We start from the raw sequence: 26645 nt of genomic DNA on the forward strand, positions 1-26645 counted from the left end.
TCGCCGCTCTCTAGCTGATTGCTCGTCGTCGCCGCTCATCGCTCGTCTCCTCCATTCGCTCCTCTCTAATCGCTGCCCGCTCGCCGCTCGCTCGTTGTCGCTCCTCTCTCCTCGTCACTGCTCTCTCCTCTCCGATCGTCGTTGATGCGCGAGCATCTTTTTTATATTTCTTATTATTTTAGATATGAATTATTGAGTTTTATTTAGATGCTAGCGTTTGAAGCCTATTTGGATGCTACTTTAAGGCGCATTGTTGTTTTATTAATTTCAGAAAAAATCCAGACGAGTTTGGCAGAATTCGTGCAGCAAAAAAAGAAAAAAATTGATGCTGCAAAGCTAGCGCCAAACGCTGCTACCTAGCGTTTGGCGTCAAGTGCCTTGTAACGCATGCAACCCCTCTATGAAGTTGACGCCAAACGCCACGACCTGGCGTTTAGCGCCAGATGCTTCATAAATTGTGCCAGAGCCACACGCTAGTGGCGTTAAACGCCGAGCTGAACGTTAAGTGTCAGGAAGACAGTAAACCTACAATCCTTCTCTGCCCCAACGGCGTTAAACGCCGAGTCTGGTGTTTAGCGCCAGTAGCGCGTATATATATATATAATGGCCTTCGGCAACTTTTTTTTTTCTTTTTTTTTGAATAATAATAATAATAACAATGATAATAATAATAATAACAATAATAATAGTAGTAATAATAATAATAATAAAAATTCTTTTATTCTTTTCGAGATATTCCATTATAATAAAAATTATTTAGAAAGTCTAATAGATTTTAAATTCAAAGTATCATAAAATTTAATTTAATTACTTTTAGGAAAAATGATTGTCTTTAAATAAAATTCTTAATAAATATAATAAATTGTAAATCACTTATTATTTAATTTTCAAAAAGTTGGGTTGTTATAGTATAATTCGTCACTGACTTATTGTAAAAAAAATTAATTATATAAAGATGATGTTTTCAGAGTTTTTTTGTAATTATGAAAAAGCCAAATGCGTAAAGAAAACAAAAATAAAAGTAAAGGAGTGCTAGAGGACTAACAAGTTTTGTAATTTGTAGTCATCAATTAGCTATTATTAATGTTTTTAATTGTATAAAATTACATCTAATAGTGTAGAATTACTCATTTTTTTGTTGTTGACTTGATTTTAATAAAACTGGTAGCTCCTTAGACTTTTTCATAAAAGTATTCATACAACGTGCGTCTTTTCTAATTTAATGAGTTGGATACAAATATGACATACATGGAGAAATTCTCTATCGCTCTGTCAGCATAGATTTTGAAGAAGAGAACGCACACATTGAAACAGCAAATATATTTATCTCCTCCTTTAATTTCTATTCCTCTAAGAGAGAATCGTCCAATTCTCGATGTATATGAAAAGATAACTAACTGCAGCTTCATCATATCATATTATTTATTTACTAGTACTTGCTTTCTCTTCGTCTGTCTTTGGATTGGTACAATCGCAAGGGTTGAAACCTTTCTGAAGCAACTTCTCAACCTCTTCAAACTGAAGCCCTTTGGTCTCTGGTACTAATAGATAGATGGCAACGAGCCCAATTGTGGAAAACCCAGCAAAGAGAAGGAATGTTCCTGCAGCCCCAAGTGCATGGATAAGTGACAAGAATGTCAAACTCACTATGAGATTAGCACACCAGTTTGAAACTGCTGCTATGCCTCCACACATTCCCCTGAATCTCAATGGGTAAATCTCTGAGTTCAAAACCCAAGGCACTGATCCCATTCCAGGGGAGTAGGCTAGGATATATAGTCCCAACACTATAACTGCAAGCACTCCAATTTTGCTTGGGCATCCATCAGAAAACCACACGCGCTTTTGCTCACCGCACACCGCTCTGACTTCCTTTGTTTCTGCCAGGCATGCTCCCGGAAGATGCTGCATCATGTTCATTGATTATGTTAAGATTAGATTAGACTAATACATATATATATATATATATATATATATATATATATATATATATATATAAGTTGAAAGAGATGGAAGTGATGAACTTACATTGCCCCCAGTGCTGGCACAGAAGGCACATTCAGCTTTCAAACATTTCATGCAGTTCCATGAAGAGACATTAGGGGAATCAAGATAAGCCTGGCATGTAGCGTTAGCACCGAAGCTGAGGGTGTCAACGTTGTCAATTGGAGGAGCGGTGGTAGCTGCCTGATAGAAAACTCCGGTTAGAGTGAGGAGGCAAACGATGATTGCAATAAGGGATAGGAGCATGAGCTTTCTCCTTCCAAATTTATCGATGCAAAGCATGCTGAGGATAGATCCAACGGCGTTGAGACCAGATGTGACGAGGGAGAGTGCAAGTGCGGTAGATTTTGATGCAATGCCGGCAAACTGAACAATGGTTGGGCTGTAATACATGACGGTGTTGATGCCAACGAATTGTTGAGCGACTTGAGCAGTCACGCCTGCATACAATCCTCTTCGAACAGCAACATTGCTGAAAGCAGCCTTCATTTTCTCTCTAAGAGTTTGACCGATCAACCCTTCCTCTTGCTTCTCTTGTTCTACGGCTTCTCTCATCGCTTTTATCTCCCCTTCAATCTCGTCTGCTCTATAAATCTTTTCCAGGATTTTCCTTGACTCATTTTCTTTCCCTTGGTTGTACAACCACCTCGGTGACTCAGGAAGGGTCAGCATTAAAACGAACTGAACCACCGCCGGAAGCCCGGCCACCCCAAGCATCCAACGCCACGTTCCAGGAGTCTGTATATTATGTTAAATAGTTTAGTCAGATATGTTAAATTACGTAATCTTTTTTAGTTATTATCCGAGTAGATATATACCGTGGTGAATGCGAGGTTGATAAGGTAGGAGAGGAATTGGCCAAAGGTGATGAGGAGACCATTGATACAAACGAGAGCTCCTCTAATGGCAGCTGGAGAGGCTTCTGAGATATAGAGAGGGGAAGTCATGGAAGCTATGCCAACTCCAAAACCAACCAAAATTCTTCCAACGACGAGGACCCAAGGAGTAGGGGCAATAGCCATGACTATTGCGCCAAGAAAGAAAACAATATCAGCCCCCAAGATAGAGGTCTTACGGCCGAGCATGTCGTTCATCCATCCACCAAGTGCAGCACCAATAATGGCTCCCGCTACAGCCATACTTACAATGACTTCCTGCAACCATAATTTCTTATCAACTTCTACAAAGTCTTCGCGAATGTAAAGCAAGGCTCCAGAGATAACACCGGTATCGTAGCCAAAGAGGAGACCTCCAATTCCGGCTGATAGAGCAAGGCGCATGATGTAAGGCGAACTGGTTGCTCTTTTCCAGAATTCCATGAACTCTTGTTTACTCGCTGCCTCCGGCCCTCCTTCCATTCTTACTGATTACCTTATTAATTTAATGTGAACCCTGTTGATGATTTTTAGCTTTCCTCTACCACTTGCACTCCACGCTGAAATATTATTATTCCGTCCATCATTGTTTATTTATGTATGCAATTAATCTCATGCGTTTCATAACATCATGCAGACTTTCAATTATAAAGTAAAATTTGATCTCAACGATAATTAATCAATAATATCTATTCTTTCTTATTCCGATCTTAACACCTTCTCAAAAAGGTAATTATTACTGTTCCTAATTAACCATGTAGAGTTGTGATCAGCAACACAAAAACAATTAGGAATATATTCTATCATATCATTATTATTTATTTATATACAAAGGAAAAGTACAATCCAAAAAAAATTTGAGATAAATTAAACAAATAAGATATGTTATGTACCTGTACTATAGAAGAAACAGAGAGAAAATGAACTTTGTTAAGAAAACCACAATACTTTGATGTTAAACTTTTGCAAAAGGTCTCTTAGACCAGTTGTGTGGTATTACGCTCCCTTTTTTCTTGAAAGTTCGAATTTACTATTGTTGGTTTAAATTCTGTCTTTTTTCTCCTTTATATATAAATCTTCCCCTTAGTGGCAGCTAATATATTCATATCTTTAACAAATAACAAGGCAACAAAATCTGTCTATAGTAAATAATAAGCAAAGATTGCCATATTAAATTCAACCGTCTTAACCGTATATTAGTTTTTTTTAATCTTATCCAATTTCTTGTTTTTTCTGTAAAAATTTATCTGTTTTTTCATGTATCTTATCTATAACTAAAGCTAAGATCTCTAACAAAATAGTAAAATACACGAATTAGAGAGATACAACAAAAGTTTAACATCAGAGTGGTGTGATTTCCATAACAAAGCTCATTTTCTCTCTGCTTTTTTTAAGTACAAGTATATAACATGCTTCGTTTGTTTAATTTGTCTTGATTCTTTTTTGGATTGTATTTTTTTTATATATAAATAAATAATAATGATATGATAGGATATATTTCTTAGTATTTCTAAGTTCATAATCGCAACTTTATTATATTCAATTCTGTCTTAACCGTATATTAGTTTTCTTATTCCTATCCAATTCTTGTTTTGTTTTTTTTTTTTGTTAAAATTGATTTGTTTTTTCATGTATCTTATCTATTTATAATCTAAATAAAGCTAAGTTATTTTTTATTTTAATCAATATATAAAAGTCAAACCCTTCAAGTTATATAATTTTATTATTATTTTATTCGAAAAGACAAATAAAATTGGACTGGTAATACACTTTTAAGGAGATCAATATCACTTTGATAATTTGAAAGTTTTCAACATTTTATTATATTTAAAATGTATTATCCCGTCTTTAACCAACAATAAGAGTTAGTTAATCAATTCGAAACATGTTCGGAGTAAATATTTATTTGTTGAGGTGTTAAAAAAAATAGTTTGTACTAAATTTTAATTTAGTTTCTAATATTTTCTAAGATAAATTATTAGTTTGTAATAAAAAAAATTGATAAAGGGTAATAATATATGTATCTCAGAAATTGTCAGATATGATAATGTGTTCTAAAGAGGTTATGCTCCGAGTAACCATGTTAAGGAGAGAATATGGAAGAGAAGAGAAGGGTAAAATGCTAATCAAATTAGCATCATATTAAATATATCACTCCCTTATGTATGTTTTTATCTTTTACCTTCATTTGTTACATCTCAATATTTTCTAGATCCTCATTTTTATGTATATATGTAACAAACAAAAATATGTATAGATGTATAACGAAAGTCACCACAAAAGTCCCATATATAGATGTATGTACCAATAATTTCTTATATATTCATAGTTTTTTTAGGTCATATTATATATTCTCACCACACAACTGATCTGAGAAATTTTCTGCTACTCCTTCCACCGAAGACAAATCATTGCAGGTCACTAAATACATCGTTTCACTTAATTGAGTTACCATCGGATTAAACCCAATAATAAATTTAATTTATTATTGGGTTTAATTTATTTTCCCTCAAAAAATTACTGGCAAATTTATCATCGAAAAACAGAATCTGCCAATAATTAAAAAATCTTATGAATTCGACGTGGTTACCACCGACAAATCTGACGATACTCATTGTTTTTTCTTGTAGTATTTTTTGCCTTTTGTGCTTGTTTCACAAATCTATATTATTTTTCGTTTTCTTAATCAATGCGCAAAGAGCGTATATATGATTGGGTTATATAATTAACTTCAATTAATTATATAAATAAATGCTAATATATTTTTCTATTAATTATTTAAATGATTCCGAAATTCTAAAAAGTTATTTTGACGTAAATATTTTTTCAAAACAGTCAAAATGTCAAAATTTATAATTACTATTGTTGAAAAAAACTCTATATTTTAAAATATTAATATAAATATAAAAATTTACTTTTAAATATGAAAAAGATATCCAATTAATTTTTTTCATCTTTACCATATTTGAGTCGGTGCAAAATTTAGTTGATTTATTTATTGCTAAATACTCGTTTATTATTACTGCAATTAGAATTGTAAAATATAATTAATTAAAATTATTTTTCCTCGCTTCCTTTATTAATAGTTAAGAATGGTAGATAAAAAAAAAGAAATTCTGGTTAGAGCATCTTTATCACTTCAATTTTTTTTTAGTGTATTAAATTACTAATTATTAATTAATTATATCTCTGTATTATCTTTGTTGAAGCATGCACATATTTTATATTTTAGTTAGATTAAGCACAAACAATTTAATCATAATGTCTCATTATTTAAATTAATCATCTAATAACTCAATTTTCTGACTAAATTGTTGATCATATATATATATATATCCAAATTTTTAAGTACAGGAACAAATATAAAAATATATTATATTACAAGAATAGGCATGATCATTTACGCTATGGTTTGAAAAATTAGATAGAATTTTTTTTAGCGTAAAAATTTTATATAGCATAAAGATTTCAAAAAGCCTTCTCTCCTTTGAGAGGTTTTTTGGTGAAAAATAACATTAGATGAACCAAGAAATTTTTTATTAAATTTAGACTAAAAATATGCATTGCACATGATATTTTTTTGTGAATTTTTTCAGTTAAATAATAAATTTTTTTTTCATCAAAATTTTTCTCTTCATTATAGTATTATTTTCGGTTCAAATCGTTTAAGAGAGATCTTTTTGCCTCCCATTTATTTACAAAGGAAGAAAAAAAAGAATACTAATCCCCCACCAAAACCTTTGGCTGGTGTTGGTTTAAATGGGAAAGATTTGGTTTAGTATTGACCACTAGCTATTATTAAATCATTATGAGAAAAATGGTCTGTCGTCACACTTTTTTTTGCTACGCTTCAAAACCGTGGTTGTATGTCCACTTTTCGGCACATTTTAAAAGCGTGGCTATAGGATTATACATACAGCCACGCTTAAAAATATGACAATAGATAAAAGCGTGGCAAAAAAGTGTGCCAATAGATCGAGAAATGCATCGCGATAGAATAATCGACACACTTGCAGATATGACCCTTTCAAAAGCGTGCTGGTAGCTCAAAAAACGTAGCAAAAAGCTATCACTATGTTTTTTCAACTTTTCGTCATGCTTTAAAAGTGTAGCAAAATCGTAGTTTTCTTGTAGTGAATTCAGGAGATGCTTTAAACTTTTTAATTTGTAGCTCAGTGTATTCTTGAGTGAGCCTATACCACTTATTCTTTTGAACATTTTTTCAAGTTTGAACTTAAACTCTCTTATTATGATCCCCAAAATATGCCTAGCCCATTCATGCTACTTACTTTCTATTTATATATCTCGCTCTTGTAATCAATTCCTAAAGTCAAGGTGCTCTTATCACTCATTTAGTTATTTTGATTTTCTCTGCTCCTATATGAGCATTTGAAAGGGGCATTTTCTCCGTCGCCTAAATTTCTTAGCTGCTAGGGTGTGTCAAGATTGTGGCATTGTCTTAGAAGGTAAAGGTGAAGGTGAAGATATAACACCTGAAACAGATTTTTGAGTCTAGTAAATAATAATAACATTTTTGGTAATGACAAACATGATTTTAGTTGGGTTGAAAGCCCAAAAGTGTTTTGATGGTTTAGTGTTGCAAGCCCAAATATGATTGAACAGCTCAAACAGAGGAAACCAAGTATCTGAGCCATAGCTACTTGGACCAAGCCTCTAGTTCAGCCCATTGCCATTCTTGAAAGGAAGAACATCTTCCTGCTAGTGGTGCTGTGTTACTTCGGGTAAACCACAAAGGAGAAATAAGGTTTCACTTTTTGACTAAGCATCAAAGAAGAAAAAAGTGTTTTACTTTTTCATCAAGCACCACATCAGAAGAAAAAAAAGCAAATCAAGGAAGCTATGTCAAATCAAAATTAACATGCACAAATTAGGTATAATCATAAGAGAAAAGGTAAATTGTTTCTATTAACATGCAAGTCAATTACTTTCTGATTTCTCCTTCCCTCTGCACAACTATTTCGAGTAATATGAAAAAAGTGGTGGCTACTTTACTTTACCTTGAATTAACGACTAATATTGAAACTTAGGGTCAAAGCACAAGGTTAATGGTTTTGATTTATCAAACCCATTAAGGACTTGTTAACAATGAAGCTGCTTTGCCTAACTCTGATTCTAAATTCCTGATTTTTTGGTCTGATGGAAGAAAAAGAAAGGAACCTTATCTAGCTCAAGATTCAAGAAGCTGACTTTGTAAAGAAGCCCTAGGTGGGAAAACAGAACTCAATACAAAAAGAAAAATCATCTTCATTTTTTCTCAAGGAGAGAGAACCCAAAATCAAAGAAGAGAGAAACCTCACAAATCAAAGTTTGAAGTCTTGAAAGCATTGTACTTACATAAAAGGGATCATTATGTCAAGATGAATAGCTACATTTGAGAGTTCAAAATCTTGGTTAAGCTTATAGGGTTTGAGTTATTCAACATCATCTCCTTCATGGTTTATTATTGAAAATTCTGGATGTTTGTTGTATCTTTCTTTGTTTGTATTCAGTGGTAAAAGGCATAAAAGTGAGACATTGAGAAAAAGCTATTTAGAGAAAAGGCAAAGAGAGGTATTTGGAGAGAAAAACCAAGATTTATGTCATGTATCTTTTGATTATATTTTTGTTTTGTATATGTACCTGAGAGGTATTCGTTACTAAGTTTGGTGAGCACTTAGTGGCTGAAAATCTAGGGAGTAAACCTAGTCAAATCTAGCTTGGGTAAAAACTGGGTTTGTCCCAAATAGGATTGGGCTGAATCCTAGAAAAATTTGTGTATGTAATACTTGAAAAGATAGTGAAAATTCTACCATTGTTGTGGTGGAGACTGGATGTAGTTTGCATTGCACAAAGCAGCTGAACCAGGATACATAACTGTGTCATCTTCTTCTTCCCTATTCTAATTCTGTGTTTCACGAGTTATGAGACAAAATAAAATTGTCTCCTGCATAATTAATCTTGCAGTCTAAATAGAAGCAAAGTTTCATTTTCTGGTTTGAAGATTTATTAATCAAGATTAAAAGAATGCCATAGATTCAACCCCCCTTCTCTAGGCCATCAAGAACCTTCAATTGGTATCAGAGCTTAGTACTCAATGATCAAGCTTCACAGCTTGGAGTAAAGGTCCAATGGCTAATAACTTGGGTGCAAACTATGTGGCCTACACTCTTACTGAGGGTCAATCAAACAACATGCTTCCTTTCTTCAATGGGAAGAACTACACCTACTGGAAGGAAAGAATGCGGATCTTTGTTCAATCCACTGATTACAGTATATGGAAAATTATTGTGAATGATCCTCAAGTACCTACCAAGACAAGTGCTGAAGGACTGATGACTCCTAAAGAAGAAACTGAATGGAATGATAAAGACAAAAAGAATGTGGAGTTAAATGCCAAAGCCATCGACAAGATGTACTGTGCTATCAGTTTTGAGGAATATTGATTCAGCGACCAACAAAAATATAAGGTGATAAAACAGTTGGTCGCTAAAATGCTAATTTTAACATTAGCGACTGATTTTCGCAAACAACATAAAAAATAAACTAAAAAATTGTTAGTCTCTAAGTTAGTGGCTAATGATAAAAAAATTAGCGACCGATTCAGCGACTAACGAAAATATAAGGTCATAAAGTAGTTAGTCGCTAAAATCAGGTATTAAATTTGTCATTAGTGACTAATTTAGCGACCGACATAAAAATTAAACTCAATGATATAAATACTCTCACATCCAAAATTGGGGTTTCAGTTTCAGAAAAACACAAGACACACACTCTTCCTCTCCCTCTCTCGTTTAACCACTCTCACTCTCTTTCTCACCGCTGCTCACCAATCACTCACCGCTCTCTAGCTGATTGCTCGTCGTTGCTGCTCATCGCTTGTCACCTCCACTCGCTCCTCTCTATTCGCCGCCCGCTCCTCTCCGCTCGCCGCTCGCTCGTTGTTGCTCCTCTCTCCTCACCATTGCTCTCTCTTCTCCGATTGTCGTTGATGCGTGAGCATCTTTTCTATATTTTTTTATTATTTTAGATATGAATTATTGAGTTTTATTTAGATGCTAGCTTTTGAAGCCTATTTGGATGCTACTTTGAGGCGCATTGTGGTTTTATTTATTTCAAAAAAATCTAGGCGAGTTTGGCAGAGTTCGTGCAAAAGAAAAAGGAAAAAAAATTGATGCTGCAAAGCTAGCGCCAAACGCCTTGTAACGTGTGCAAGCCCTCTGTGAAGTTGGCGCCAAACACACGACCTGGCATTTAGTGCCAGATTCTTCGTAAATTGTGCCAGAGCCACACGCTAGTGGCGCTAAATGCTGAGCTGGAAGTTTAGTGCCAGGAAGACAGTAAACCCACAATCCTTCTCTGCCCCAACAGCGCTAAACGCCAAGCCTGGTGTTTAGCGCATATATATATAAGGGCTTTCTTTCTTTCATGCGTATAACCCATATTTGGCTTGCTTTCTTTCTTTCTTTACTATCTATCTATATATAAGGGCTTTCAGCCACTTTTTTTTCTTTTTTTTGAATAATAATAATAATAACAATAATAATAGTAATAATAATAATTAAATTTTTTATCTTTTTTGACATATTTTATTATAATAAAATTTTTTTAAAAAGTCTAATGGATTTTAAATTCAAAGTATCATAAAATTTAATTTAATTACTTTTAAAAAAATAATTTTTTTTAAATAAAATTATCAATAAATATAATAAATTGTAAATCACTTATTATTTAATTTTCAAAAAGTCGGGTTGTTATAGTATAATTCGTCACTGACTTATTGTAAAATAAAATTAATTATTTAAAGATGATGTTCTGTGATTTTTTACCAACAAGTTTTTTTATTTGTAGTAATCAATTAGCTATTATTAATATTTTTAATGGTGTAAAATTACATCTAATAGTGTAGAATTATTCATTTTTTGTTGTTGGTCAGATTTTAATAAAACTGCTGGCTCTTTAGACTTTTTCATAAAGGAAAAGTCTAGGGACTAGCAACTTTATTAAATTCTGGCCAGCATGTAACCAGCAAAGAAAAGTGAGTCATTGGATAAAATCTCACACTAATCTCACACCATTAAATTTATTATTGATGGCTATTTGATGGCTACAAATCACAAAAGTTGCTGGCCCTTAACACTCCTCTTTCATAAAAGTATTCATACAAAATGCATCTTTTCTAATTTAATGTGTTGGATACAAATCTGACACACATGGAGAAATTCTTTATGGCTCTGTCAGCATGGATTTTGAAAAAGAGATCGGACGCACTGAAACAACAATTATATTTGTCTCCTCCTTTAATTTCTATTCCTCAAAGAGAAAATCGTCCAATTCTCGATCTATATGAAAAGATAACCAACTTCAGCTTCATCATATCATATTATTTATTTACTAGTACTTGCTTTTTCTTCGTCTGTCTTTGAATTGGTGCAATCGCAAGGGTTGAAACCTTTCTGAAGCAACTTCTCAACCTCTTCAAACTGAAGCCCTTTGGTCTCTGGTACCAATAGATAGATGGCAACGAGCTCAATTGTGAAAAACCCAACAAAGAGGAGGAATGTTCCTGCAGCCCCAAGTGCATGGATGAGTGACAAGAATGTCAAACTCACTATGAGATTAGCACACCAGTTTGAAACTGCTGCTATGCCTCCACAAATTCCCCTGAATCTCAATGGTAAATCTCTGAGTTCAAAACCCAAGGCACTGATCCCATTCCAGGAGAGTAGGCTAGGATATATAGTCCCAACACTATAACTGCAAGCACTCCAATTTTGCTTGGGCATCCATCAGAAAACCACACGTGCTTTTGCTCACCGCACACCGCTTTGATTTCCTTTGCTTCCGCCAGGCATGCTCCCGGAGATGCTGCATCATGTTCATTGATTATGTTAGATTAGATTAGACTAATACATAGATATATATTAGTTGAAAGAGATGGAAGTGATGAACTTACATTGCCCCCAGTGCTGGCACAGAAGGCATATTCAGCTTTCAAACATTTCATGCAGTTCCATGAAGAGACATTAGGGGCATCAAGATAAGCCTGGCATGTAGCGTTAGCACCGAAGCTGAGGGTGTCAACGTTGTCAATTGGAGGAGCGGTGGTAGCTGCTTGATAGAAAACTCCGATTAGAGTGAGGAGGCAAACGATGATTGCAATAAGGGATAGGAGCATGAGCTTTCTCCTTCCATATTTATCGATGCAAAGCATGCTGAGGATAGATCCAACGGCGTTGAGACCAGATGTGACGAGGGAGAGTGCAAGTGCGGTAGATTTTGATGCAATGCCGGCAAACTGAACAATGGTTGGGCTGTAATACATGACGGTGTTGATGCCAACGAATTGTTGAGCGACTTGAGCAGTCACGCCTGCATACAATCCTCTTTGAACAACAATGTTGCTAAAAGAAGCCTTCATTTTCTCTCCAAGAGTTCGACCAATCAACCCTTCCTCTTGCTTCTCTTGTTCTACAGCTTCTCTCATCGCTTTTATCTCCCCTTCAATCTCGTCTGCTCTATAAATCTTTTCCAGGATTTTCCTTGACTCATTTTCTTTCCCTTGGTTGTACAACCACCTCGGTGACTCAGGAAGGGTCAGCATTAAAACGAACTGAACCACCGCCAGAAGTCCGGCCACCTCAAGCATCCAACGCCACGTTCCAGGAGTCTGTATCTTATGTTAAATAGTTTAGTCAGATATGTTAAATTAACTAATCTTTTTTAGTTATTATCCGAGTAGATATATATACCTTGGTGAATGCGAGGTTGATAAGGTAGGAGAGGAACTAGCTGATGAGCGGATAATTTATACGCTTTTTGGCATTGTTTTTACATAATTTTTAGTATAATTTAGTTAGTTTTTAGTATATTTTCATTAGTTTTTAAATAAAAATCACATTTCTGGACTTTACTATGAGTTTGTGTATTTTTCTGTGATTTTATGTATTTTCTGGCTGAAATTGAGGGACTTGAGCAAAAATCAGATTCAGAGGTTGAAGAAGGACTGCAGATGCTGTTGGATTCTGACCTCCCTGCACTCAAAGTAGAATTTCTGGATCTACAATAGTCCAAATGACGCGATCTCAATTGCATTGGAAAGTAGACATCCAGGGCTTTCTAGCAATATATAATAGTCCATACTTTGCCCGAGTTTAGACGATACAAACTGGTGTTTAACGCCAGTTCTCTGCTCTATTCTGGAGTTAAATGCTAGAAACAGGTTGCAAAGCAGAGTTAAATGCCAGAAACAGGTTACAAATAGGTGTTTAACTCCAAGAAAGACCTCTACACGTGAAAGCTTCAATGCTCCGCCCAAGCACACACCAAGTGGGCCCCGGAAGTGGATTTCTGCATCATTTACTTAATTCTGTAAACCCTAGTAACTAGTTTAGTATAAATAGGACTTTTTACTATGATCTTTGGATGATCTAGGGATCATCTTTGGAACATTTTTCCTTAGACTTGGGGGCTGGCCATTTGGCCATGCCTGGACCTTATTCTTATGTATTTTCAATTGTAGAGTTTCTAAACACCATATATTAAGGTGTGGAGCTCTGCTGTTCCTCATGAATTAATGCAAAGTACTATTGTTTCTCTATTCAACTCAAGCCTATTTCTTCTCTAAGATATACACTCGTTCTTCAACCTGACGAATATGATGATCCGTGACACTCATCATCATTCTCACCTATGAACGCGTGCCTGACAACCACTTCCGTTCTACTTGCAATAGCTTGAGTGCGTATCTCTTAGCCTTCTGGTTCATGACGCATGGTTGCCTCGCCTGACAACCGAGCCTTCCATTCTATGAGATCAGAGTCTTCGTGGTATAGGCTAGTATTATTGGCGGCCATTCTTGAGATCCGGAAAGTCTAAACCTTGTCTGTGGTATTCCGAGTAGGATCTGGGAAGGGATGGCTGTGACGAGCTTCAAACTGGCGAGTGCTGGGCATAGTGACAGATGCAAAAGGATTACTGAATCCTATTCCAGTATGATCGAGAACCGATAGATGATTAGCTGTGCGGTGACAGCGCATTTTGGACCATTTTCACTGAGAGGACGGGATGTAGCCATTGACAACGGTGATGCCCAACATAAGCTTACCATAGAAAGGAGTATGAATGATTGGATGAAGGCAGTAGGAAAGCAGAGATTCAGAAGGAATAAAGCATTTCCATACGCTTATTTGAAATTCTCACCAATGAATTACATAAGTATCTCTATCCTATTTTACGTTTTATTTATCTTTTAATTATTAAAACTCTATAACCATTTGAATCTGCCTGACTGAGATTTACAAGGTGACCATAGCTTGCTTCAAACTGACAATCTCCATGGGATCGACCCTTACTCACATAAGGTTTGTTACTTGGACGACCCAGTGCACTTGCTGGTTAGTTGTGCGAGATCGTGAAGAAGAACTAAGATCATGAACGTGCGTATTAAGTTTTCAGCGCCGTTACCAAGGAATGAACGATCACGATTTCTGTGCACCAAGTTTTTGACGCCGTTGCCGGGGAATGAACGATCACGATTTCTGCGCACCAAGTTTTTGGCGCCGTTGCCGGGGATTGTTCGAGTTTGGACAACTGACGGTTCATCTTGTTGCTCAGATTAGGTAATTTTATTTTAATTTTAATCTTTTTATTTTTATTATTCTTATTTTCGAAAAAAAACTTTTCAAAAATAAATTATTCTATGTTCTTCAAAATTTTTAAGAATGAATTCTAGAGTTTCATGAGATATGTTGAATCCTGGCTAGCTGTGAAGCCATGTCTAGTCCTTTGGACCGAGGTTTCAACTATCATTAGAGAAGAGCTTCTTTGTCTTTCTCAGCAATTTAGCTTTTGTATGTAATGATCTGCTAAAGCTTGGCTGGCTATTGGCCATGTCTAGTGTTTTGGACCGGAGCTTTCACTAAAAGCTTGGCTGGCTAGTAAGCCATGTCTAATTCCTGGACCAGAGTTTTAGACTAACATTGCATGATTCCTGGAATTCTTATTAAAAATTTTGAAATCCTTATTTTTCTTTTTCCAATTAATTTTCGAAAAATTACAAAAATTTTAATAAAATCATAAAAACAAAAAAATTTGATGTTTCTTGTTTGAGTCTTGTGTCAATTTTTAAGTTTAGTGTCAATTGCATGTGTTTTAACTTCCCTTTAATTTTCGAAAATTCATCATGTGTTCTTCATGATCTTCAAGTTGTTCTTGATGAATTTCCTTGTTTGATCTTTGCATTTTCATGTTTTGCATCTTTTCTTGTTTTTCATATGCATTCTTGCATTCATAGTGTCTAAAAATTAAAAATTTCTAAGTTTGGTGTCTTGCATTTTTTCTTTTCCTGAAAATTTTTCAAAAATAAGTTCTTGATGTTCATCATGATCTTCAAAGTGTTCTTGGTGTTCATCTTGACATTCATAGTGTTCTTGCATGCATCATTTGTTTTGATCCAAAATTTTCATGCATTGAGTCTTTTTGATGTTTTTCTCTTTCTTCATTAAAAATTCAAAAATAAAAAATATCTTTCTTTTATTTCACTCATAAATTTTCGAAAATTTGAGTTGACTTTTTTAAAACTTTTTAAAATTTAGTTGTTTCTTATGAGTCAAATCAAATTTTCAACTTAAAAATTCTATCTTTTTCAAATCTTTTTCAAAAATAAAATCTTTTTCATTTTTTCTTTCATTATTTCAAAATTTTCAAAATTAATGCTAACAATTAATGTGATTGATTCAAAAATTTTAAGTTTATTACTTGCCTAGTAAGAAAGGTTCAATCTTTAAATTTTAAATCATATCTTTTTAGTTTCTTATTAGTCAAGTAATCAACTTTGATTTCAAAAATCAAATCTTTTTAAATTTCTTTTTCAAATCTTTTTCAAAATAAATTTCAATCACATCTTTTTCAAAATCAATTTCAAAATCTTTTCTAACTTCTTATCATTTCAAAAAATAATTTTCAAATCTTTTTCAATTAACTACTTGACTTTTTGTTTGATTCTTATCTTTTTCAAAACTACCTAACTAATTTCCTCTCTTCAATTTTTGAAAATCACCTTCCTCTTTTTCAAAATTCTTTTAATTAACTAATTGTTTCATATTTTAATTTTAATTTTATTTCTTCTCTCTATTTTCAAATTTTAACTTTAATTTAAAAATAAAAACAAAACTATTCTTCTTTTCTTTTCAATTATTTTTGAAAATTCTTCTCTCTCACCTCCTTCTAATTATTTATTTATCTACTAACACTTCTCTTCTTCTTAAAAATTCGAACCCTCTCCCTCTTTCTGTGTTCGAATTTCTTTTCTTCTTCTACTCACATAAAGGAATCTCTATACTGTGACATAGAGGATTCCTCTTCTTTTCTGTTTTCTTCTTTTTCTCATGAGCAGGAACAAGGATAAGAACATTCTTGTTGAAGCTGATCCTGAACCTGAAAGGACTCTGAAGAGAAAGCTTAGAGAAGCTAAAGCACAACTCTCTGGAGAAAATCTGACAGAAATTTTCGAAAAAGAAGGAGACATGGCCGAAAATAATAACAATGCAAAGAAGATGCTTGGTGACTTTACTGCACCAAACTCCAACTTTCATGGAAGAAGCATCTCAATCCCTGCCATTGGAGCAAATAATTTTGAGCTAAAGCCTCAATTAGTTTCTCTGATGCAACAGAACTGCAAGTTTCATGGACTTCCATCAGAATATCCTTTTCCGTTCTTAACTGAATTCTTGCAGATCTGTGATACTGTTAAGACCAATGGGGTTGATCCCGAGGTCTATAGGCTTATGCTTTTCCCGTTTGCTGTAAGAGACAGAGCTAAAATATGGTTGGATTCTCAACCTAAAGATAGCCTGAACTCTTGGGATAAGCTGGTCACGACTTTCTTAGCCAAGTTCTTTCCTCCTCAAAAGCTTAGTAAGCTTAGAGTGGATGTTCAAACCTTCAGACAGAAAGAAGGTGAATCCCTCTATGAAGCTTGGGAGAGATACACGCAACTGACCAAAAAGTGTCCTTCTGACATGCTTTCAGAATGGACCATCCTGGATATATTCTATGATGGTCTGTCTGAATTATCTAAGATGTCATTGTACCATTCTGTAGGTGGATCCATTCACCTAAAGAAATCGCCTGCAGAAGCTCAGGAACTCATTGACATGGTTGCAAATAACTAGTTCATGTACACTTCTGAAAGGAATCCTGTGAGTAATGGGACGCCTCTGAGGAAGGGAGTTCTTGAAATTGATGCTCTGATTGCCATATTGGCTCAGAATAAAATATTGACTCAGCAAGTCAATATGATCTTTCAGAGTCTGAATGGATTGAAGGAATCATCCAACAGTACTATAGAGGCATCTTCTGAAGAAGAAGCTTATGATCCTGAGAACCCTGCAATAGCAGAGGTGAATTACATGGGTGAATCCTATGGAAACACCTATAATCTCTCATGGAGAAATCATCCAAATTTCTCATGGAAGGATCAACAATAGCCTCAACAAGGCTTTAATAATGGTGGAAGAAATAGGTTTAGCAATAGCAAGCCTTTTTCATCATCCACTCAGCAACAGACAGAGAATTCTGAGCAGAATCCATCTAGCTTAGCAAATATAGTCTCTGATCTATCTAAGGCCACTCTAAGTTTCATGAATAAAACAAGGTCCTCTATTAGAAATTTGGAGGCATAAGTGGGCCAGCTGAGTAAAAGGGTCACTGAAACTCCTCCTAGTACTCTCCCAAGCAATACAGAAGAAAATCCAAAGAGAGAGTGCAAGGCCATTGATTTGACCATCATGGCCGAACCTACAAGGGAGGAGGAGGACGTGAATCCTAGTGAGGAAGACCTCCTGGGACGTTCAGTGACCAATAAGGAGTTTTTCTTTGAGGAACCAAAGGAATCTGAGGCTCAACTAGAGACCATAGAGATTCCATTGAACCTCCTTCTGCCCTTCATGAGCTCTGATGAGTATTCTTCCTCTGAAGAAGATAAAGACGTTACTAAGTACCTTGGTGCAATCATGAAGCTGAATGCCAAATTATTTGGTAATGAGACTTGGGAAGATGAACCTCCCTTGCTCACCAATGAACTAAATGCATTGGATAGGCAGAAATTACCTCAAAAGAAACAGGATCATGGTAAATTCCTAATTCCCTATAACATAGGCACCATGACCTTTGAGAAGGCTCTGTGTGACCTGGGGTCAGGAATAAACTTAATGCCACTCTCTGTAATGGAGAAACTTGGGATCTTTGAGTACAAGCTGCCAGAATCTCATTAGAGATGGCAGATAACTCAAGAAAATAGGCTTATGGACTGGTATAGGACGTGTTAGTAAAGGTCAAAGGCCTTTACATCCCTGCTGATTTCATAATCCTAGACACTGGGAAGAATGAGGATGAATCCATCATCCTAGGAAGACCCTTCCTAGCCACAGCAAAAGCTGTGATTGATGTGGACAGAGGAGAGTTAGTCCTTCAACTGAATGAGGACAACCTTGTGTTTAAAACTCAAGGTTCTCCTTCTGTAACCATGGAGAGGAAGCATGAAAAGCTTCTCTCACTGCAGAGTCAACCAAAGCCCCCACAGTCAAACTCTAAGTTTGGTGTTGGGAGGCCACAACCAAACTCTAAGTTTGGTGTTGGGAGGTCCCAACAATGCTCTGAACATCTATGAGGCTCCATGAGAGCTCACTGTCAAGCTATTGATATTAAAAAAATGCTTGTTGGGAGGCAACCCAATGTTATTTAATTTTATTTTTATTGTTATTTCGTGTTTTATTAGGTTGATGATCATGTGGAGTCACAAAAACTACTAAAAAATCAAAAACAGAATGAAAAATAGCACACCCTGGAGGAGGAGCATTCTGGCGTTTAAACGCCAGAAACAAGCATCTGTCTGGCGTTTAACGCCAGAAAGAAGCATCAAGCTGGCGTTAAACGCCAGAAACAAGCACCATTCTTGCGTTTAACACCAGAACAGAGCATGGAGTTGGCGTTAAACGCCAGAAACAAGCAGCAAGCTGGCGTTTAACGCCAGAAATGCATGCTAAGGGCGTTTTACACGCCTAATTGGAGCAAGAATGTTAAGTCCTTGACCCCACTGGATCTGTGGACCCCACAAGATCTCCACCTACCTTCTTCTCTCCTCTTCACACCTTTTCATAACTCTCTTACACAAATACCTTTTACCAATCACCTCAATCACTTTTCCCCATCACCTCTTCACTACTCACATTCATCATCTCTTCCCCAAAAACCCCACCTACCTCTAAAATTCAAACTCTTTTCCCTCCCAAACCCACCCACACATGGCCGAACTACTCACCTCCCTCCATCTCCTCCATTTTCTTCTTCTTCTACTACTTTCTTTCTTCTTTTGCTCGAGGACGAGCAAACCTTTTAAGTTTGGTGTGGTAAATTTTGTTTTTTCATAACCATTTATGGCACCTAAGGCCGGAGAAACCTCTAGAAATAGGAAAGGGAAGGCAATTGCTTCCACCTCTGAGCCATGGGAGATGGAGAGATTCATCTCAAAGGTCCATCAAGACCACTTCTATGAAGTTGTGGCCAAGAAGAAAGTGATCCCTGAGGTTCCTTTCAAGCTAAAAAAGAATGAGTATCTGGAGATCCGACTTGAGATCCAAAGAAGAGGTTGGGAAGTTCTCACCAACCCCATTCAACAAGTCGGGATCTTAATGGTTCAAGAGTTCTATGTAAATGCATGGATCACTAGGAACCATGATCAAAGTGTGAACCCAAATCCAAAGCATTGGCTTACCATGGTTCGGGAGAAATACTTAGATTTCAGTCCGAAAAATGTAAGGCTGGCGTTCAACTTGCCAATGATGCAAGAAAATGCACGCCCCTACACTAGAAGGGTCAACTTTGGTCAAAGGTTGGACCAAGTCCTTATGGACATATGTGTAGAAGGAGCTCAATGGAAAGTTGACTCAAGAGGCAAGCCGATTCAATTGAGAAGACCGGACCTTAAGCCTGTAGCTAGAGGATGGTTGGAGTTTATTCAACGCTCAATTATTCCTACTAGCAACCGGTCTGAAGTTACTATAGACCAGGTCATCATGATCCACAGTATCATGATTTGAGATTATACCTCAAGAACTCTACAAGGTGGCTGACAAGTCCTCTACTTTGGCAAGGTTAGCCTTTCCTCACCTCATTTATCACCTCTGCAATTCGGCTGGAATTGACATAGAGGGAGACATCCTCATTGAAGAGGACAGGCCCATCACTAAGAAGAGGATGGAGCAAACAAGAGATCATGGATCTCAACAAGAGCATGAGAAAATTCCTCACCATGAAATCCATGAGATGCCTCAAGGGATGCACTTCCCTCCACAAAACTATTGGGAGCAAATCAACACTTCCCTGTGAGAATTAAGTTCTAACATGGGACAACTAAGGATGGAGCACCAAGAGCACTCCATCATCCTCCATGAGATTAGAGAAGATCAAAGAGCTATGAGGGAGGAACAACAAAGACAAGGAAGAGACATAGAGGAGCTCAAGAGCACCATTGGTTCTTCAAGAAGAGGAAGACGCCACCCTCACTAAGGTGGACCCGTTCCTTAATCTCCTTGTTATTATTTTTCTATTTTTCGTTTACTATGCTTTATGTTTTGTCTATGTTTGTGTCTTCATTACATGATCATTAGTGTTTAAGTGTCCATGTCTTAAGGCTATGAATGTCCTATCAATCCATCACCTCTCTTAAATGAAAAATATTTTAATTACAAAAGAACAAGAAGTACATGAATTTCGAATTCATCCTTGAAATTAGTTTAATTATTTTGATGTGGTGACAATACTTTTTATTTTCTGAATGAATGCTTGAACAGTGCATATGTCTTTTGATATTGTTGTTTATGAATGTTAAATATGTTGGCTCTTGAAGAATGATGAAAAAGGAGAAATGTTATTTGATAATCTGAAAAATCATAAAATTGATTCTTGAAGCAAGAAAAAGCAGTGAATACAAAAGCTTGCGAAAAAAAAGAAAAGAAAAAATGGCGAAAAAAAAAGAGAAAGAAAAAGAGAAAGCAAGCAGAAAAAGCCAAAAGCTCTTTAAACCAAAAGGCAAGAGCAAAAAGCCAATAGCCCTTAAAACCAAAAGGCAAGGGTAATAAAAAGGATCCAAGGCTTTGAGCATCAGTGGATAGGAGGGCCTAAAGGAATAAAATCCTGGCCTAAGCGGCTAAACCAAGCTGTCCCTAACCATGTGCTTGTGGCGTGAAGGTGTCAAGTGAAAACTTGAGACTGAGCGGTTAAAGTCAAGTTCCAAAGCAAAAAAAAAAAAAAAAGAAGAGTGTGCTTAAGAACCCTGGACACCTCTAATTGGGGACTTTAGCAAAGCTGAGTCACAATCTGAAAAGGTTCACCCAGTTATGTGTCTGTGGCATTTATGTATCCGGTGGTAATACTGGAAAACAAAGTGCTTAGGGCCACAGCCAAGACTTATAAAGTAACTGTGTTCAAGAATCAACATATTGAACTAGGAGAATCAATAACACTATCTGAATTCTGAGTTCCTATAGATGCCAATCATTCTGAACTTCAATGGATAAAGTGAGATGCCAAAACTATTCAAGAGGCAAAAAGCTACTAGTCCCGCTCATCTAGTTGGAGCTAAGTTTCATTGATATTTTGGAATTTATAGTATATTCTCTTATTTTTATCCTATTTTATTTTTATTTGCTTGGGGACAAGCAACAATTTAAGTTTGGTGTTGTGATGAGCGGATAATTTATACGCTTTTTGGCATTGTTTTTACATAGTTTTTAGTATGATTTAGTTAGTTTTTAGTATATTTTCATTAGTTTTTAAATAAAAATCACATTTCTGGACTTTACTATGAGTTTGTGTGTTTTTCTGTGATTTCAGGTATTTTCTGGCTGAAATTGAAGGACTTGAGCAAAAATCAGATTCAGAGGTTGAAGAAGGACTGCAGATGCTGTTGGATTCTGACCTCCCTGCACTAAAAGTAGATTTTCAGGAGCTACAGAAGTCCAAATGGTGCGCTCTCAATTGCATTGGAAAGTAGACATCCAGGGATTTCCATAAATATATAATAGTCCATACTTTGTTCGAGTTTAGATGATGCAAACTGGCGTTCAACGCCAGCTCTCTGCCCTATTCTAGAGTTAAACGCCAGAAATAGGTTACAAACTGGCGTTTAACTCCAAGAAAGACCTCTACACGTGAAAGCTTCAATGCTCAGCCCAATCACACACAAAGTGGGCCCTGGAAGTGCATTTTTGCATCATTTACTTAATTCTGTAAATCCTAGTAACTAGTTTAGTATAAATAGGACTTTTTACTATGATCTTTGGATGATCTAGGGATCATCTTTGGAACGTTTTTCCTTAAACTTGGGGCCTGGCCATTCGGCCATGCCTGGACCTTATTCTTATGTATTTTCAATGGTAGAGTTTCTACACACCATAGATTAAGGTGTGGAACTCTGCTGTTCCTCTTGAATTAATGCAAAGTACTATTGTTTTTCTATTCAACTCAAGCCTATTTCTTCTCTAAGATATACACTCGTTCTTCAACCTGACGAATATGATGATCTGTGACACTCATCATCATTCTCACCTATGAACGCGTGCCTGACAACCACTTCTGTTCTACTTGCAATAGCTTGAGTGCGTATCTCTTAGCCTTTTGGTTCATGACGCATGGTTGCCTCGCCTGACAACCGAGCCTTCCATTCCATGAGATCAGAGTCTTCGTGGTATAGGCTAGAATTATTGGCGCCCATTCTTGAGATCCAGAAAGTCTAAACCTTGTCTGTGGTATTCCGAGTAGGATCTGGTGGGAAGGGATGGCTGTGACGAGCTTCAAACTCGCGAGTGCTGGGAGTAGTGACAAACGCAAAAGGATTACTGAATCCTATTTCAGTATGATCGAGAACCGACAGATGATTAGCCGTGCGGTGACAGTGCATTTTGAACCATTTTCACTGAGAGGACAGGATGTAGCCATTGACAACGGTGATGCCCAACATAAGCTTGCCATAGAAAGGAGTATGAATGATTGGATGAAGGCAGTAGGAAAGCAGAGATTCAGAAGGAACAAAGCATCTCCATACGCTTATCTGAAATTCTCACCAATGAATTACATAAGTATCTCTATCCTATTTTACGTTTTATTTATCTTTTAATTATTAAAACTCTATAACCATTTGAATCCGCCTGACTGAGATTTACAAGGTGACCATAGCTTGCTTCAAGCTGACAATCTCCGTGGGATCGACCCTTACTCACGTAAGGTTTATTACTTGGACGACCCAGTGCACTTGCTGGTTAGTTGTGCGAGATCGTGAAGAAGAACTAAGATTATGAACGTGCGTATTAAGTTTTCAGCGCCATTACCAAGGAATGAACAATCACGATTTCTGCGCACCACTAGCCAAAGGTGATGAGGAGACCAGTGATACAAACGAGAGCTCCTCTAATAGCAGCTGGAGAGGCTTCTGAGATATAGAGAGGGGAAGTCATGGAAACTATGCCAACTCCAAAAGCAACCAAAATTCTTCCAACGACGAGGACCCAAGGAGCAGGGGCAATAGCCATGACTTACAATGACTTCCTGCAACCATAATTTCTTACCAACTTCTACAAAGTCTTTGCGAATGTAAAGCAAGGCTCCTGATATAACACCGGTATCGTAGCCGAAGAGGAGACCTCCAATTCCGGCCGATAGAGGAAGCGCATGATATAAGGGGAACTGGTTGCTCTTTTCTAAAATTCCGTGAACTCTTGCTTACTCGCTGCCTCCGGCCCTCCTTCCATTCTTACGGATCACCTTATTTATTTAATGTCAATCCTGATGATGATTTCTAGCTTTCCTCTACCACTTGCACTCCACGCTAAAAATATTATTATTCCATCCATCATTATTTATTTATGCATGCATGTAATCTCATGCATTTTATAAAGTGAAATTATAAAGTGAAATTTAATCACGACAACAATTAATCAATAATATTTATTCTTTCATATCCCGATCTTAACATCTTATCAGAAAGGTAATTATTATTGTTTTTAATTAACTATATAGAGTTGTGATCAGCACAATACAAAAACAATTAGGAATATATCCTATTGTATCATTATTATTTATTTATATATAAAAAAATACACTCCAAAAAAATTGAGTTAAATTAAACAGATAAAATATGTTACGTACTTATACTAAAAAACTGAGAGAAAATGAACTTTGTTATGGAACTACAATACTCTGATGTTATGCTTTTACAGGAGGTCTTTTAGATCAGTTGTGTGGTATTATACTCCCTTTTATCTCAAAAGTCCAACATTATTGTCTTGTATTTGGGTTCAAACTCTATGTTTTTTCTCCTTTATATATAAATCTTTCACATTAATGGCAGCTAATATATTCATATCTTTAACAAACAAGACACTAAAATTTGCCTTTGTTATATCCAACTGTCTTAACCATAAACTAGTTTTCTTAATCCTATCCAATTTCATGTTTTTTTTCTTTTTTTTTTCTTTGTTAAAATTGATCTGTCTTTTTATGTATCTTATCTATTTATAATTTGAGTAAAGCTAAGTTCTCTAAAAAAATAATAAAATAAAATAAAAAATAAGAATAAATAGCTGCTTATTTTTTATTTTAACCAATATATAAAAGTAAAACCCGTAAGTTTTGTGATTTTACTATTATTTTATTCGAAAAGACAAATAAAATTGTGCTGGTGGTACACTTTTAAGGGACCATATCACTTTAATATTTTAATTTAAAAATTTTTAACTTTTTATTATATTTTTTTTTTGGATTTGGCTCTAGACCAGGCAACCAACCCGGCCCAAAGCAACAGAAGCTATTAGTTCCCCACCCAACCCATTCTGTAGCCCGCCCCGGAAGTGACCCGCCCCGGTTCACCTCAGTTTGATCTTCTTCCTCCTTCACGCAGAGATCTTCACGTCTATGCTCTTCATCCTCAGCTATGGTGCATGTCCCTAGATCCAAGCTCCTTCTTTCCCCGATGCCATTGCCATCCCTAATCCTGAGGAATTCCTCTCGATTTTGGCCTTTGCTGCGCCTCTCTGCTGATTTTCCTTCCGGACCTGCCTCACCAATCCTCCCGCCATACACCTTTGCATGCACCACTTCACATTCGTTGGGCTTCCATCGGAACTGCCATGAATCCCCTGGCGCATCCCTATTCTGCCGATAGCTACCCCATCCTTGTTCTAACGCAATCTGCGACACTGCCCGATCGGCTGAGCCTCCTCCTCGGTCCCTGTCTCCTATAACAATGGCTTCGTTGTGGTTGATAATGGCTAGTTGGTGAACTTCTGTGGGTTGATTCTGCTCCTTATCTTTCGCTGGTGGCTTATCTCGGGTTTCTGTTTTCGCCCTCCCATGTAATCTCTCCTCCCTTCACAGTTCTTGGTGGGTTGTTGTGTCGAGAACCATGTTAACTTGAATCTGCATACCTTGATGCTGTATACCTTAAACATGCTGAATTGTTGCGAAACTTGCTTCTATTCTGATAGTATTCCTAACTAGAGCAGGCGGATTCATTGTCCACTGTCTCCCTAGGTCATTCCCCGCTGCCATCGCTGTCAGTTGGTGAGCTAGCTTATTGCCATCCCTTGGAGTCCAAGTAGCTCCTACATCTGGAGTCTCTTCCAGCAATTAGATAATGTCACGGAAGATTGCATCCACTTCCGCTATAGGCATTTTTGACTTGATTACCTGAACCAGAGGTAAGCAGTCTGTTTTAATTATGCACTTGGGTATTTGTAGATTCTTTATGAGTATGAGTGCCTCCCTGTATGCCTGAGCTTCAGCTGTTAATGCTGATATTGTCTTGAATGTTGCTGTAGTCCCAGTGATGACTTTTCCTTGCATTCCCTGACTACCATTGCTAGAGCAGTCGTACCTGTATCCTTGTGAAAAGCTGCGTCTGTGTTCACCTTCAACCTATTCCTTGGCGGAGGTCTCCAGGTAATTCTCTTTCTCTCAACTCTCTTTACTGTTTCTGATTTGTTTTCTGTACTAGATTCCTGTGTTGCTTTCTAAAATTCTGCTGTTAGACACTCTGATTGGATTATTACCTTTAGTGGGCTGATTTTTTATTGTTGGAATATATGCTGATTCCTTGCTTTCCAAATGCACCAACACACACATCCGAGATTGCATAATATATTCGCTTGTTCATTCCCTGTTTCACTCCTTATTCTTCTAATTTTATCTATCATCCACTCTCCAAAAGATCTGACATTAGAGGCCGTAGGCACCATTTGAATGCTGGATCCGAACCACACTGCTCTAGTCCACGGACACAATAAAAGCGCATGTTCAATTGTTTCTTCCTCTCTCTGGCATATGCTGCATGTGGGTGTCTTTGTAATTTTTTGCTGATATAGGTTCGTATTTACTGGCAGAATTTTGTGCACTGCTTTCCATAAAAACATTCTAATCTTTTGAGGCACCGGTAGTTTCCAAATAGCCTCCCAAACCTCCCTCCAATCCTGACTAGTCGAAGCTTTGCAGATTCTTCCCTCTTCCCTTGAGTCTTTCTCTTCCTTCGCTGCATGATAACCGGTTTTAACAGAGTACTGCTCATCATTTTTGTACGGCCAAACAAAGAAGTCCTTTTGATTGATCAGGCTTATGGGGGGTTTTAGTTATTAGATCGGCTACATCTCCTGGAAATATGTCCATGATTTTGTTTCTGTCCCAACCCTCCCCTTTTCTTATCAGCTCACTCACTCTTCT

At 36.5% G+C, this 26645-nt stretch overlaps 1 protein-coding gene, 1 non-coding gene and 1 pseudogene across 2 annotated transcripts; all 3 read right to left on the reverse strand.

Moving 5' to 3' along the window:
• Window positions 1–1422: 1422 nt before the first annotated feature.
• LOC107614383 (inositol transporter 4-like) lies at window positions 1423–3362 on the reverse strand. The gene is made up of 3 exons (XM_016316595.3): window positions 2823–3362; window positions 2029–2742; window positions 1423–1905 (listed from the first exon to the last, which is right to left on the reverse strand). Exons 1-3 carry the CDS (start codon window positions 3360–3362, stop codon window positions 1423–1425), a joined length of 1737 nt encoding a protein of 578 aa, XP_016172081.3.
• Window positions 3363–11263: 7901 nt separating this feature from the next.
• On the reverse strand, window positions 11264–23683 carry LOC107620049 (inositol transporter 4-like; annotated as a pseudogene).
• LOC148578758 (small nucleolar RNA R71) lies at window positions 16796–16903 on the reverse strand. Its single transcript, XR_015904341.1, has one exon. It is a non-coding gene; the product is annotated as a small nucleolar RNA R71 (small nucleolar RNA).
• Window positions 23684–26645: the final 2962 nt, after the last annotated feature.

Source organism: Arachis ipaensis, chromosome B1, assembly GCF_059453495.1.
Source record: "Arachis ipaensis isolate K30076 ecotype BB chromosome B1, ASM5945349v1, whole genome shotgun sequence".
Lineage (NCBI taxonomy): Eukaryota > Viridiplantae > Streptophyta > Magnoliopsida > Fabales > Fabaceae > Arachis > Arachis ipaensis.